Genomic DNA, 16,744 nt, shown 5'->3' on the forward strand with positions numbered 1-16,744 from the left:
GCAACTTCTTCGGAGCATGCTCGCTGGGTTACCGACGGACCCCGCAGATCGAGCCGCTTGGTTTAACCCGGAAGGACACGCACTTTTCGGAAGCTCTCCCGCGGCTCGCTTGGACCGCAGATGGCAACGTTTTTTGGGGAGGTGGTCACAGCCCCGTCCCGCACCGGCGTGGATGAGGAAGAGGAGCTTGCAGCGGAGCGCGAGGAGGCTCCGGAGGATCGCGAGATTCGACTGGCGCTCGAGAAGAAAAGGTCGCGAGCAGGAGAGATGCGCGGGCGAGGAAAGATGGGGGGGGGGGGGGATCTGCACCTCTGAGCATGTTCAGAGTGCAGGATGATTGCATTTCTCTTTAAAAGTTGGCGCGGAGGGAAGGGGTACTGTTTCCGCAGGACGTACACCGTAGCTGAAGGGGGGGCGCGGAGCAAGTTGATCTGGAATCATTGTTAGTTACTTCAGACCAGTGTTTCTTAAAATGAGGTCCTAGGACCCCTGGGAGTCCCCCAAGACCCTCTCAGGGGTCTTCAAGATCAAAATTATTTGCCAGCCTATGTTGAAAAATGCAATATTAAAATAATACAGTAATAAATACAATATTAAAATCCCATCGAACGAGCATGAGAAGCGGTAGCATCAGCGAATGCGTCAATTTTAATTTTTTAATATGATAAATACTGATAAATATAACCCATACAAATAAAAGCTCTTTTGGGGTCCTCCATAATTTTTAAAAGTGGGAAGGGGATCTGGGAGCAAAAAGTTTAAGAAACATTGCTTCAGACTATTAACTTGCTGGACAGAGATTGCACAGTGTGATAAATCAGGAACTGGACAAGCTGAGTTTGTGTAATATACTAAGCTTCAAAAAAGCAACCAGCGTTATTATTCACCGAACTTAGCATGGGATGTGAATGTAGTAATAACAATTTATAGTGCAAACTTAGCCAAAGTGTCTCTCATGGTACTTGATTGGTATAATAACTACATGAGTTATAAATGGTTCATAATATAACATACCATCATAATATATGACGTAGCTGGCAGTGAAATAGCCTTTCAGCTCTATACTTACATTATTCCTCTTTGGGGCAAAGAAAAATCCACCTTGCCTGGATATCATCAGTGCCTGCGCTGATTCAATCAAGATGGAACTGAACCTGTACTTGATTCTTCTGTGCATCCCCATTAACTCTGGAAAGGCCGTTGTGGCCATGAGAAGTGAGGGAGAAATGTCAGTATTGCTTTTTTTTTTTTTTTAAAGAGTCTTGAGCCTCTTATTTCAACACTGAAAATTAAGTACAAAAAATCTCCCCTAGAGATGTGCCCTCTCTATACAAGTAGAAGCTGCTTTTTTAGGTAGAGTGATTTTTAGTAGAAAAACAGTTTGTAAGATAGAGATTTCTCCTCTTGTTTCTCTTTCCCCTCCCTGCCTGGTCTTCGGTAGCTGTTTTTCGAACTCAATTGCTGCCACAGTAACCACACTGTGTAGCAAAAAAACCCCAACAAACAAAAAACAGGGGCTTCATAGAGCTGCATATAGGCTGTGTTTTCATTATATACTTACCATTAACTTATCATAGTTTATTTTTAACCCAGTTTTCTCAGTTTGCACAAGATACTGAACCATTAACTATATATTCTGGGTTCATGCAACATGTTAAGCTTAACTGTGGTTACCTAGTCTGCAGTTCAGTGTCTCGTGTGAACACAGCCCTGTTGTTTCCACCCATTAGTACTTTTGATTTTCTTGGGGAAATGGTGCAAGAATCATTTCCTGGGGAATCAGCCTAAAAGCTGCTCTCGGTATCAGTGAGTGGAAGGTGAAAGTATTTTTAGTCAGTGGTACCACTATGGACACTTAGAGGTTTTCTTTATATTGAAGTCTGTTGTGACAGTCGTGTGATGCACAAATTGCTCCTCTCTGATGTGACTCGGATTTCTTCTGTAGCCTTTTGTTCAGGTGTCTTTTAATCTTGTTCTCTTTCTGATACTTAGAGAAGTTTGCATCACCTGGAACACCTCTAATACATCTTCAGAAGAGCAGTTTCCTTGCTCAAAGTTCATCTTGGGTGTTGGAAGCAATGCAGTAGGTGAGCAGTAGAAGATGGCTGTTCTTTCTTTCAGCCCTGAAGTAGCTTGTGGAAGTCTTGCTGGTTCACTTTTATCAAGTGAAATAATTTGTGGATCATGCTGTCTCTGTAAATTGAGATGCAATGCTTACCATTGCTAATAACGATTGCTCATATGGATTCAGAACAGGCTAGTGATACATCTAAAAAATCTCATTTGGTTCACAGCATTCTTATCTTCATTTATTTTGAATTCTGGAAGCTGGGAACTGGTTGGATCTGCCCAGCTGTGGAATGAGTGGGGCAGAACATCAAAAGTAACCAATCTTCTTCCAAAAGATTCATACTGTTGGTTTTATCGGTCAGTTTCAGATCCCACAGTAAGTAGCATCTCTTACCATTTGGGGGTGGGGGCAGAGAAGTTCAGTCAAAACTTTCAGAATTATTAAAAAAGGTAAAATGAAAGCGAGTCAAGCTTAACTCCTGGTGATTTCTCAACATGTCTGTGCAGACTTTTTTGGCAGCAATTTGGAAGGAGTTTACTACTTTTTTCTGAGATATTTTTCTGACTCCCCAGTCTGGCCTACAGCCCTGGGATTCCCTTGTAGTGTCCCCTTCAAATACTAACCAGACTTGACCCTTCTGAGCTTCCAAACTGAGACAAGTTCTTCCTGTGCTGGGGCTTCAAGTTAATACTTGATCTTTGCTTTTAGCTTACATGCCATACTGATGCCTATATACAATTTGCGTAGTTGTTCCTGGATAGTTCTGTCTTTTCATTTTTAAAAACAAAGCAGGATAGATTAAAATTAGAATACCTTTAATTAAGCATTAGTGCACTCCTGTGCATCTGTATTGGTGACAGTTTGAGAACTGAGGCTTTTTAGATCTTGCCCACTTAAAGAGTTCTCAGCTTAGAAATTCCCCTTTATGTGAACATAGGTAGTTGCCCTCCGTGCTAACTTCAGGTGGAACCTTCTGGGTACAGTGCTGTTCAGTACTCTAGAGTTATGGCCTCTTCCATTTATCTCATGTGTCAGTGAAGAAGACTCGTGCAGTAATGATTGAGGATGTGCCAGTTGGAGGATTTGTCCAAATTCGGTATAATGTGCAGTGCAAGCACATATATATTCACTCAGAAGTAGGTTCTGTATTGAATGAGGTTTACTTCCAGGGAAATGTCCAGATGGTTGCAGCTTGTGGTGATCCGGGGGGTGGTAGAGTTGAGCGGTTGCACTAGATATTCATGCCACTTTCACTGAAATTAATGTATTTCTCACCCTGTCTTTTCAGGTTTTATTGTGCCAGTGCAATTGTTATGTAGCTGAAGACCAACAGTTTCAGTGGCTTGAAAAGGTAAAAGGGGAGAAAATAGGACAGTCAAGGCCAAGCCCCTCCCCTTTGTACATGTATGTTTGATGCTGTTTTGGATAAAACAGATCATGAATTTGAGGCCGCATTTACCTGGGAGTGACTTAATTTATTATATATTCTATCAACCTAAAAGAAAAGAAAGAGGGGAAAAGAAAGAGCAGACTGTGCAGATATTTGGATTTGAAAGCAAAAAGATGCTTTGGAGTGCACAGGCATTTTCACAGAGCACACCCTGTGGAGCAGAGCCTATTCCCACATTAGGTAATTTGTCCCTCTGTTAAATTGCTCATGTGTTAGCTGCAACCATATTGAACCTAATCTATTAGAGCTTGGTGACTGGATTCATGCATAATGGGAAGCCCTAAGCTAGTTTGACTGGGGTTGGATTAGCAGGTTATGTGAACCCAGTCATGGTTTATGGATTGCAGCAATTGCCAGTTGCTATCTTTGTGTGGCTCATTACATCATCATCAAAAGCTTTTGCAGATCACGATATAAGCCAGAGGCTGTTAATGCAGCACCTCTAGATAGTTTCTGTCTAGGAGAGAATGCCAAAATCTCATGAGTTTGGCCATTTTTAATGGTTTCTTAGACTTCATTCAGTCCTTCCCAAAAGGTTGAGCCAATTGCACTGTCTAAGGTAGACAGTTGTACTTCTAGATGTTTTGAACTTCCAACTCCAATCAACTCAAGCTAACTTGGCCAGGGGCAAAAAAGTGTGTAGTCTAAAACCTCTGGAGGCCTCTCAGTTGCCTACTGTGATGGAATGTATCTATGAGGAGGAGAGTAATATGGGAGATCAAGACTATCAGGAGGGAGGGGGTGCATTCCAGGAGGGGAAAGGAAATAAGAGACAATGCAGTCTTCAAGGGGAGTGTGGGAAGAGTAAGAGGATCAGGATAGCCACTCCCTAGAATCTCCCAGGGAGATTCTACACTAGTTCCTGTAGTATACAACTATACTAATTGCTGTAGTATAAATTTAGTTTGGCAAGATTCTGTCTATAAGGTGTAAGCAAATAAAGGAACTTTACTCGACTGGACTGTTTCACCGTTGTTCTTGTGCTGGGCCTGACACCAACTCCAGCAGCAAACAGAGCAATCCTCTGTATATACTCATGTTCCTCCAGTTGATTTCATTAAGTCCGTCTCCCAGATAAATAGCTATTGGATTTAGCTGAATGGCTGATCTGCCAACAACCAGCTGCCTGTGCAGCAAACTGATGATGCCAAAATGGCATGCTTACAGTGATGTCATCACATAAAGGTTACCATTACCTACTTGCATCCTGACAACTGATGTAAGTACATAAGTTGTGGCGTTGGCCTTATGACATCACACGCATTTCACAATTTGTTTTCCCCTCCCTGCCATGGTTGTCCACGCCAGCACCAATGTGAGTGTCCCTTTTCCATAGCTTCTTCCATAGTGGGACAACTTGAAATAAAATCTTAACTAATGGGACTTTTCCCTCTCTTGTGCTACAACCCCCTTTTCACTCTTGAAGTCTTCTCTACAGGGTTCCCCAAGCAGACTTTGAAGATTTACTTGTTTATTTAAACTATTTCTGTGGTCACCCATCTCACTTCTGTGTCTCTGGGCAGCCTACAAGAAATTAAAAGTGTGACCATAACCCCCCAACATTTTAGAAATGGACTCCATGGTAACTTTAATACCATGCAGCTGAGGTCCTCCTAAAAACATTCATCTTACAACTATACAGCTGGACTCCCCTAACATCCCAGCCTAATGCCAGTGGATATAGACAGGTTTTTAAAGCTTATTGGAATGCCAGCAGGGTCAGCCCATCCAAAGGTGCCTGGGAGGGGAATAGCCCTTGTGCTTCTACCAGCAGAAGCTGCTTTCCTTCCAGCAGAAGCAGAGAGAGGTTTTGCCCTGTAGGGGGTTAGGAAGTGTCATTAGGACAGGGGCAGAATCCTTAGCGGCTCCCAGTATCTTGGGCTGGCCAGGCGGGATGAGCCCTAGCTCATCTCTTATGGGATTGTTCAGCTGTGTTGATCTTTTTATCTTCCTCTTAGGTTTTTGGATGCCTGCAGAAGACTGATTTGCAAATACTTGTCCTTTCAACGTGTCCTGTAACAGATTATAAAACCACTGAATCCACTCTAACGCTCCCTTCTCCCTTCCTGAAAGCATTGAAGACAAGGGAGTTCAAAGATAAAGTTTATTGCTCTCTTCTAGAACAGCCAAATATTGTACGGGATCTCCCAGCAGCAGGTATTTCATAACAAATGTATGCAAATTTAGTTTTCATAACAAATGTATGCAAATTTTAATGGGTAACAGTAATATCAAATCCTTTCATATTGTGGCTTGTTCATAGAGGTGACTCCTGTGTATTTCCTGCGCTAACAGTATTTCTAGCACTTTTTTTCAAGAAATGCAAATTGTAAATAAATGTATTATACCTTACCTAGCAAGTCTTACTGGATCACCTGGGCTTTTAATTCTGATAAATATGTATGGCATGTATTGAGAAGCAAAACAATACAGTGTTGAATGCATTTATATTTAGTGTTTTAGCTCACTAAATTTGGTGAACTAAATCACTACACCAGCTTCATCCTTGGCTTAGAAGTTATAATGGATGAGATCCAGTAGATTTTAACAACAGAACATGATCCTTTCTTTGTTCCTCAAGCAGATGTTACAAATAAGACATTAGTGTTACAAGGTAAAAGTGATAATCTGTGTATCAAAATAAAATAATCATTGAGTTGAATTCCTTTGCCAGGGTAAAAGGGAAGATACGTGTTACAGTCTAATAAGTTGGTAGTTTGCTATTATCCAAACCAATGTGCTAATTTTTTTTCCTCTCTTTTCCATTTAGTTCTCAGTTACTGTCAAGTGTGGCAAATCCCTGCAATATTTTATCAGTGTTACACTGATATTCTCAAACTGGACTTAGTAACAATTGAAACTTTCAAACCTGTCTTGTCATCCAAAATTCTAAGAAGTTTGGTGGAGGTAAGATTTAATTATCAGATTGAATAGTAAGGAGATGGGTGGGCGGATTCATGCATGGAGAGACAGAGACAGAGAATGAATGGTTTTAATTCATAGTCCCCAAGGCTGTTGGTTTATTGATCATTTCAGCAGGTGCGGGGGGGGAAAAAAGGCATAACAGATTTCCAAACTTTGGACCTTCTAGCTATATTAGGATTATAATTCTTATGATCCCTACTCAGGCAGCAAGCTGGGGAAAGCGGAAGAAAACTTCCAAATGACGTTTCACTACAATTATTACGACGATTCCGTCCCCAGAAGGGCCAAGTCCACATTTTTGTGGATTGTTGTGCTTCCTTGATTTTTAAACCCTCCTTCTGAGCACTGGAAAAGCAACAAGGGATGAGTCATTCTTCAAACTTCCTGTTAAACACTGGAATTTAAATTGATTTATAAATTAGATATTTATCTCCCATTTGGCTGCTGCTTTTCTTTTACCACCAGAATAAGAACTTCTGTTGGAAATCTGTATTGATATTTGAGCCTTTTTTTTTTTTTTTGAACTGTATTTGTGTGTGGCTTATCTCAGTTCAGAGTTGTGTGGGATCATACACAGATGATCTGAAAATAACTTCAGGTGAGTTCATGCATAGCTCATCCAAGCTTTTTTAAAATCATGGTTTGTTAAATGTCCACAGTGGCATGGTTCACACATCTCTGAGCTGTATTTACATATCATACTATATCAAAGACCCCCCAAAAATCACATGATGAATTAACATGATAGCTAAACTAGACCTTCAGTTCTCTTTTTCCCCACCAACAATGCCAGGTTTTTACACCTAGTTTTAACTGTTATTGTTTCTGAAGAATCCTGAGTATTGTGTGCTGAAATATTCTGCTCAAGTTTCCTAGTTCCATTAGGAATGCTGCGGTTTCCACCTTTCCTCTGATAGAATCACCTGTTTTTGAGGTAGAAAAGTCCTTTGGATTTGAAATTTTAATGCTGATATAAGAATGAACTACATTTAGCCTACCTTACAGAACATTTTTGGTGCTGTGAATCGATCAGCGTAGTCACCTTGTGACTACAGGTAGTCTTCAACTTACAACCACAATAGGGACAGGAAAATTCATTGTTAAGCGGTGCAGTTGTTAAGCAAGGTATCATGTGACTGCACCCGATTTTACAACATTTTTTGTGGTAGTCATTAAGCAAATCACCATGGTTGTTAAATCAATCATGTGGTCATTAAGTGAATCTTGCGGTCATTAAGTGAAACTTGCAGTTCCCCATTGATTTTGCTTGTCGGAAGCCAGTTGAGAAGGTTGCAAATGGTGATCACATGACCCCCAGGATGTCATAAATACATGCTGGTTTCCAAGCATCTGAATTTTGATCACATGACAACGGGGATGCTGCAATGGTCGTAAATGCGAGGACCAGTTGTAAGTCACTTTTTTCAGTGCCATTGTAACTTTGAACAGTCGCTAAATGAATGGTTGTAAATCAAGGATTACCTATAAACCTAAAATTCATGTGAGCTGCTGTTTGTTTCTTGATAGGTGGTAGCTTTCCTATTCCAGCTAATCTTCTCTAAGGTTTGCAACTTATCTGGCAACAGGCAAGACATGTATGCAATATTTTGTTGTGCTCCTTTCAGCCACATGATACCTGTTGTAATCATCTTGGAGCTAAAGACAAAAAAAGTTTTTGACAGTTGAGCTTTGAAGGCCCCATATAATCTGAACTTTGTGACACTGAATCCTGATGCTCTTACAGTCACTGCAGCTATAATCAGGAAGGGAAACAAACATACATACACCCCTCCATTCCTAGGCTGTTTCAGAGCTGTGCTACATACCCTGACTTGCCAGTGAAGTGTTGCAAGTCTCTCTTAAATTGAGCTCAACTCCTGATCACTGCACAGACATGACATTGTTTTCTTTGCTATCATATGGATGGGTTTCCCATTTTCTTCCTGGTGGTCTCCCATCCTAGCACTTATTAAGGCCACATCCACACATCTCTGCTCTACTCCCCTCCCCTCCCCTCCCACAGCTAGCAGAGAATCATGCTACCCTAAATCTTTATCTTCTTATATCATGCCTTTACCATGACAATTGTCTGTTCTGCTCTCCATACAACTTTAATATGCAACATTCTAAGGGCTTGGGGGCTTGCTCAGCTGAAATCCTAGCCCTGCCCTACCCTACCTCCTCCAGCATGTGAAGAGCCTCCTTCAGCTGGTGTGTACAATGCTCTAGTTATCCTGTGCACTGCATTTTTTCTCTTTTTCTTTCTTGATTGGCCTTTTTTTTCCTCCTTAAAATTACAGGTAGTCCTCGAGTTACAACCATTCATTCAGTGACCGTTCGAAATTACAACGGTGCTAAATGAAGGGACTTGTGACCGGTCCTCAAAGTTCTGGCTGTTGCAGCACCCACACAGTCACATGAATAAAATTTGGGTGCCTGGCAACCAGCTGGTACTTATGACCAGTTGCAGTGTCCCATGGTCACATGATCACTATTTGTGCCCTTCCCTGCCATCTTCCCCCAAGCAAAGTCAATGGGAAGCCGACAAGGAAGATCACAAGTCACTGGGGAAAGTCTCCCCTGCTCCCCAGCCTTTCTTTGTTCACACGCATCATCCCCTCCTTCCTCCCTTAGCTCACACACACCCCATGCCCTCTTTCCCCGGCCTCCCTGTGCTTGCACACAGGTACACATGCACCCTGTGCCCTCTTTCCATGGCTTCCCTGTGTTCGCATGCAACCTGCACCCTCTTTCCTCAGCCTCCCTGTGATCACACACACTCATGCATGTACCCCATGCCCTCTTTCCTTGGCCTCCCTGCGCTCACACACACAGGCACCCCATGCCCTTTTCCCCAGCTTCCCTGCGATCTCATGCACCACACACCTTCATTCCTTGGCCTTTCTGAGCTCACGCCTCACTGAGCACCCCCTCCCCTGACTCATGCATGGCCTGCACCTGACCTCCCAGAGCCTCCCCCACCCCCCTGGGACTCCCTCCATTTCCCGCTTAACACACGTATCTTGGGTTATGACAACTGGAACTGCCAGGACTGCCTGGATTGCCATTGCTAAGCAATGTTGTCACATGATGTCATGCTTTACAGTCACGCTTTACAACCGCATCGCTTAGTTACAATCCCAGTCCCAATTGCAATTGTAACTCGAGGACTACTTAATATGGGTCAACCAGTTTACTATTTGGCCTAACCACCACTAGGTGGCAGCAAAGGGTTAGAAGTTTTTTATGTTGGCTTTGTGTAGTGAGATGCAGCTACTGGGTAAGTGTTCTGGGGAGCTGTAAACTACCTAAGAACACATTGTGAGGGGAGGAAGTGAGGAGCCAGGGCTGGCCTCTTGGAAGGGAGAACAGATGCCAAGTCCTTTCAATTACACTTTCATTTACATGAATTAAAACAGGTGCAAGCTGTAAATGTCAGGCTTTTGCATCCTTTAATCCAGTGATGGAACTACCTATTTTAAAAAGAGAAAAGATGTGGCTGCAGAAGCCAGAGTTCTACAAGAGGATTGAGGGTGGCCAAAAAGATCAGAGGCCGGACTGAAGAGAGTGGTCCCAATGGGAAAGTGGCAGGATCAGTTGGAGCGGCAAGATTTCCAGCCTGGAGAACATCATTCCAGTCCAGCTCCCTCCGTTGCTGAGACAGGCCGTGGGGGAAAACACCCGTTCCCTGGCATAGCACTAAGTCATGCTCAGGCTGTTTCAGCTGTGGGAGAACAATGAATTACAGGCAGAAATGGTTAGTGGGCCATCCTCTCAAGGGGAGGGGGGTGTTGCCCCAGGTCAAACCGGATTAGTTTTTCTGAGGTTAACCAAGATCAGTTAGAGGCTGCCATCTGCTGTGACAATAATTAAGTGTATTATGGTGATTTGAATGCTGTTAAATTAAATTTCACTTTAATGATACAAGATATAATCTTAGATTCTCTGGAGATGCTCATAGCAAGTGAATAAGATTGCCAGCACTCAAATAACTGGCAGTGGAAAAAAAGAGAATTCTATTTCCTATTTGTGCTGAACAATCTATTCCCTATATTCAGGGGAGCTCTAACATACTCAAACAAGTGCCTAGGGGTGTTATTTTTGCCTTTCCATTTGCCAACTCTAGAATTAATTTTAAAAGCCATTTTGTGGAAGAGCTCTGCAATTTTTGGAGAGCTTGGGCTGCAATGCAACGCACTAATAAATATACCAAGGCTGCAATGATGCCTACTCTTACTTGACAGAAATGCAGCACAGTTTGTTGCATCTGACTAGATTAGTGTTCTTCACACTGGGCAACTTTAAGATGCGTGGACTTCAACTCCCAGAATCCCCCAGCCAGCAGGCTGGCTGGAGAATTCTGGAAGTTGAAGTCCACACATCTTAAAGTTGCCAAGTTTGAAAAACACTGGACTAGATATAAGATACAAGAATGCCCAATTAAAATTCTGGTGTTTACAGTAAATCTAAGAGTGCTCAACTATGTGCTCAGCTGAATTATTTTGCTTTTTCTTTTCTATTGCTGCCTTTATTCAGTAAATTATAAAAGGCTGAAACAAGAACAGCTGATTAACAAGCTATAGAGTTTTATGTGCTACATTTCACAAATGCTTGACTTACACGGGTTTGGTTTTGTAGGTAAATGTATCATTTCCCCCAAACAGTTGTATTGTGAAGATGAGTGAAGAATCAGCCCTTCAGATATTGTTCTAACCTTGTTTTTATTCTGTTTTTCCCAGGATATTTCAAGAAGCACAGAAATACTGTCAAAATTGGTGACACCTAATGACATTCATAACATCTACACTTAAAAATGATTTGTGATCCTTCAAATTTTGATTAAGCTTCTGTACTTGTAAGCTGCAGCTGCTTTGGAACATGGGGCTAGTTCTTCAGAAGTGGGACATACACTATTTTTTGTACCATATACTGGCCATTTGGGGGAGGGTTTGGCTGATTAAACGAAATTAAAATATGACCTTTTTATTTTGCACAAGTGGAAGAACATATTTTTCTTAAGAATGTTTCATGCATTTTTTTCCCTACCAGCAAAGTCACACCACTCTGTTACCACTAGACAAATCAGTGCAACAAAAGACATTGTGACAGATGTGAGGAAAAAGCAAAGAAGGCAGAACAGTTCCTTAAAGTCACTGGTAACTACTCAGTTATGGTGAGAGGAAAAATGCATACAGTAGAAACAGCGCAGACATGAGAAAGCAGAGAGCTGGTGTTAGATGATTGTGACAGAGAAACAATGACGAAGCTTTAGAAAAAGGGACAGGATTTTGAAAAAGAATTCTTGGGGTTGGTGGAAAGAGAAGTGATGTAGCTGAAAATACTGATTTTGTCAGAGCTCGTAATTACAGTGTGTATGTTCACACAAAGAGCAGCAGTTATATTACATAGGTTTTGCTGAACTTGATGGTGCTTGCTTTTGATTGCAAGGGTTTGACTTTTTCGATGCATGTTTAAAAAAATTCCAGTCAGTTAAACTGCAACATTTAGCTGATAATAAAAAATACACTACTGCAGACAGGTGTTTAATCCACTAAAATGGGAATGCAGCCTGCAGGGTGATTCTACCAGAACTCTCTCATCATTGGGCATCCTGATCTGGAATTCTCTGGGGTGTGTGAGAAAAAAGAATGAACCAAAGGACAAGCAAATGGTACATAATCACTGCACTTTTTTTTTTTTTATCATTCTACAATTTTCTGCTTGTTAATCTGTTGCATACAATAGTAGGATTTGGAAGCTTTGTTATCTCATTTGTCCAGCAGAGCAGCCTTTCCAACCTGGGTGCTCTCCAGATTAACCAGGATGACCATTGCTGAGAATTGTGGGAGTTGAAATGCAGACATGGAAAAGTACTGAGACTGGAGAAAGATGTGTGAAAGCATGGAGGGTCCATTATTACTCCTATCCTAGAAAGAATCCAGCATCTGTAATCCCCTGCATTCTCCCTCCACTAAATGTAGTAGAGTCAAATGTAGAGAACTTGTTATTGAGTTTTGTCAGCTACCTCCTAGTTAACTCTTGATTTTATTTTTCTGGTATCCTGTCCAATAACATTGCTTTGCAATTGCTTTTTAAGAAGGAATATCCATTAATTTTCCTCATAAGCCACCACTTGTCAACTAGATCCATGACCCTTCTGGCTGGTTAAGGCTACTCGGGAGGTGACGTGGGTGGGTCCAGGCACTGGTGAATTCATTCTTGGAGTGTTCCCAGCTGCCTTTAAAGAGGCACTGGTGCATCCCCTCCTCAAGAAACCATCACTAACCATCACTGGATCCCACCATACTGAACAATTTTTGTCCAGTCTCCCACCTCCCCTTTTTGGGGAAGGTGTTTGAGAAGGTGGCGGAGCTGTAGCTCCAGAGGATCCTGGAGGAAATGGATTATCTTGACCCTTTTCAGTCAGGTTTCAGGCCTGGATATGGGATGAAAATGGCATTGGTCACACTCATGATCTCTGGATTGGAATGGGGGTAGTACATCCATCCTTGCTCTTCTTGACCTCAGCGGCTTTCAGTACCATTGACCTTGGTATCCTTTTGCGTTGACGTAGGGAGTTGGGAGCAGGTGGCACAGTTTTGCGCTGGTTCTCTTCCTTCCTCCAAGGTCGATCCCAATCAGTGTTGATTGGGAGCGAGAGGTCCAGCTCACAGTCCCTCCATTGTGGGGTGCCACAGGGTTTGGTACTCTCTCTGCTCCTTTTTAATGTCTACATGAAACCACTGGGTGAGATCATCTGCCACCATGGGATGAGGTATCATCAATATGCAGATGATACCTAGTTATACATCTCTATCCATGTTGGTTATTACCTTTAAAGCCCTACATGGCATGGGTCCAGGTTACCTGAGGGACCATCTCACCCACATCACATCAACCTGTCCCACCCGGTCAGGCAGAGAGGGTGTGTTACGGACCCTGTCAGCAAGAGAATGTTGGCTGGTGAGACCCAGGAGGAGAGCCTTCTCTGCTGTTGTCCCCGCCCTTTGGAATATTCTCCCCCCAGAAGTGTGGCAGGCCCCTACCCTCACAACTTTCCAGAAAGGATTAAAGATCTGGCTCTGCCAGCTTGTGTGGGGCAATAAGAATTTCACCCAATCCTGGGGGTGGCTGGCACCTTAATGACACTCCCCGAGCTACCTGCCAATGTAACATCTATTCTTGGATGATATTTATTTTCTATTTATTCAAGACCATTTTATATTGTATTTTTAATTGATTTTAACTTCCTTGTAAGCCACCCAGAGTCATTTTTTTAATGAGATGGGTGGTGACAAATTTGATATATAAATAAATAAAAATTAAGATACATTTAGACTTTGGTTTCTTAGTGCTATTCTGGCTCTTCACCTGGTAATCTCATTCAAGTGGTGTTTTACTGGGTTCGGAGACAGGTCTGCTCAGACCTAAAGTCACTTGATGCCCTTAAGTAGAGTCCAGTTACATTCTATTCACATCTAATCCTGCTTTCCCCAAACTGATATTCTCCAGATGTGTTGCACTACGTTACCCATCACTTCACAATCAGCATAACCATTGGTTGTGGTTGGAGTTGCAGATCCAACAAATCTGAAGAGTTCCCAGTTGGAGAAGGCAGTTCTATATGTTTAAGACTATTCTTCCTCTCAGATCTACAAGCACTGACATCATGGTTCTTTACTTGGATGCATATTAATGGAATATATTTCCTTTCAGTCAAATATCCAAGGTGGGAAACTAGAGCATTTAAAATATACAAGTGCAAGCGACACAACTGGGGTGCATTAGCTGTCTTGGGAACTCTATGAATCCAGAAAAGTAATCAGATAACCGTGCTTAAGCGGGTACAGATGCCGCACTTACATTGCCACAATGCTCAGACAGGGCAATCCATACTAACAGTGGCATTATATAAGGCAGACACTGAATGCAACAGCACACCATCAAAATAATGAGGCATAGGAACAGAATAGCCACAAAACCACCTTTTAGCCATCCCATGTTTGGTAGCCATGAAGTTAGGGTTTCCCATATGTTGTGTAGTGGCGTGTCCACTGTTTGAGAAATATTAGAGAAAAGGTGGGACTGTTGCAGGATGTCGGATAAATAAATTTTGGTGCTGAAGCAGAGTCAAACAGAGTCACTCACAGGTGTGAGCAATAATAAAAAAGCTTAGGTGTAGCTAACTGATTGGCTACAGATAATATAAAAGAGAGAGCCTAGCAAGTGTTTCTCTCTGCCCTATGTTACTGTTGGATTGTAGCTATTATTGTGTTTGTTGCCTACTGTAAGTTCCTTTACTGTTATTTTGTAAATAGACTGCATGGAAGAAAAAACTATGGACTGTCTGTGTGTGTTCACTAGTTTAGCAAACTGCTTTGCCCTGCTCAACACAAGATTAATCTGATGTCAGTGGACACTAGACTCCTGTGATCTACATATGTGCAACAGCTTGTATTAATAATAGTACACACCTACTTGGCTTGCCAACAAAATCATCAGCGGTGGCTTTTGTAAGGATTTCAAGGGAGGCTGAAATATTGAGGAGGGCATTTACAAATCCTCCTCTGTAATGTGCTTCTCAGAAATTACAGAGGGAACCTGGAATTCCCCAGATAAAGACACGGAATACAAAGAGTTATTGCAAACATTTGACTCATGATTTCAAGTGTTAAGGAATCCTGTTCTGATAAGGAGCTGTTCTCTCTTCTCCTTTACTTGGGGATGGCAGCTGTATCAGAGTCTATGAATTGAGTCAAGGGTGGAGGGTTGAATTATATCTCTGGCCTGGAATTTGGATCCTTCATTTCTTCCCATGAAGCGAGGTGCTTGATTCATACTTCATCTGGGGCTTTGCCTTCGGAAGAGTCCTCAGTCCAGCTAGAGGTTCCCACTTAGGCTCCTGGGTCTCCTCAGGATCTGTTTGTTCAGTCACAGGAGGGCACTTCTTTACTCGAGAATGATGGATCCAATTCTTTTAGTCCATCTACCTTCACTGATGTATGGGTAGTGAGTGTTGGGTAATAAGAATAAGAGAAGACAAGAAAATATAAATATCACCTTTATATCTATTTCAAAATATACAAAAGAGAAAAATTAGGCATCAAATATATCTTCAAAAATACATAAAAGTAACAACAAACAAATAAATGATATAATACAAATATACCAAGACAGCAGGGAATTAAGCAATGAGCCTAAAAGGAAAAATCAGAAAAAGCAAAACCAGACGAAGAATACTTCTCTTATACAGAGTTCACCACCTGATTCAATTATGTTCACAGCCAAAAAGCAATCTCTTGTTAACTCTATAGTTAATTCTATTAAAGCTGTAGATCTTGCAAATATCCAACAGTGAGGAGCATTTGGGGCCAATTGTCCAGGTTTCCACCAACACCCAGTCTCCAGGTTGAAATGGATGTACGGGGTGGTTCAACCCTGGGTGACCTCGCTCCTGTAGATATTGAGAAAAAGAAGAACTCACAGCAGACAACTATTTGACATATTGTTGAATTAGTCCCTCTCCTATGTATTTCTCTACTGCCCCGGTTTTTAATTTAAGGGGGTAAGGTCTCCCATAAACAATCTCAAAGGGAGCCAATTTAGTTCTCTTGCTCGGCACAATTCTCATCTTCGCTTCCCCTTGTCACAGTAGATTGGGGAAGAGTTACCTATTGTCACCTCTCCATTAGGTATCAAGGGCATTATCTCAATTCTTTTTCCCATTGCTGCCTGTCTTGCCACCTGATCAGCGCTCCTATTTTCTTTTACAATTTCTTTCTCCTTGGTATGTACTTTCACACAAACGACTGCCACCTACCCTGGTCCATCCACTGCCTCTAACAGTTGCAAAATCTCTCTTGCGCATTTTATCTCCTTCTGACCTGCCTTCAACATTCCTCTCTCCTTCCATAAGACTGCTTCCATCTGTATACAATTCCCATTCTGGGTTCTGCAGAGGTATATCTTTTAAATCCTCTCTACTTGAGAAAGTCTGGTCTAGAACCTCCTCACAATAATGCTCCATCTCATACTCCAACTAAGGCATAAGGGTTGCTGGATTTAATTTATTGCTGATCACAAGCTGGACATTAGGGTTATCTAGCAAGATCACCTGGTATTGTGCCATCCTGCCACTTGTCCACCAACATGAGCCTTTCTGTTCCAAAACGGTAGCCACTGCATGTGGGACATTTACAGTCAGAGGTTGCCCCTAAGTTAGTTTCTCTGCCTCTTTCACCAAAATACAAGTTGCCGCTACTGCCCGCAAGCACACTGGCCATCCTAGCGCTACAGGG

General features: G+C 42.1%; 1 protein-coding gene across 1 annotated transcript; it reads left to right on the forward strand.

The window, feature by feature from the left end:
- The first annotated feature begins 55 nt into the window (after positions 1-55).
- PSMG1 (proteasome assembly chaperone 1) lies at positions 56-12,146 on the forward strand. The gene is made up of 7 exons (XM_088146042.1): positions 56-251; positions 1,993-2,087; positions 2,295-2,446; positions 3,360-3,422; positions 5,480-5,678; positions 6,292-6,428; positions 11,186-12,146. The coding sequence occupies exons 1-7, from the start codon at positions 121-123 to the stop codon at positions 11,255-11,257; spliced, it is 849 nt and encodes a 282-aa protein (XP_088002168.1). The 5' UTR covers positions 56-120; the 3' UTR covers positions 11,258-12,146.
- The last annotated feature ends 4,598 nt before the right edge of the window (positions 12,147-16,744 follow it).

This window comes from Python bivittatus, unplaced genomic scaffold, assembly GCF_059951505.1.
Source record: "Python bivittatus isolate LINGU-HERP-01145 unplaced genomic scaffold, Pbiv_v1 ctg000480_np1212, whole genome shotgun sequence".
NCBI classification, from domain to species: domain Eukaryota; kingdom Metazoa; phylum Chordata; class Lepidosauria; order Squamata; family Pythonidae; genus Python; species Python bivittatus.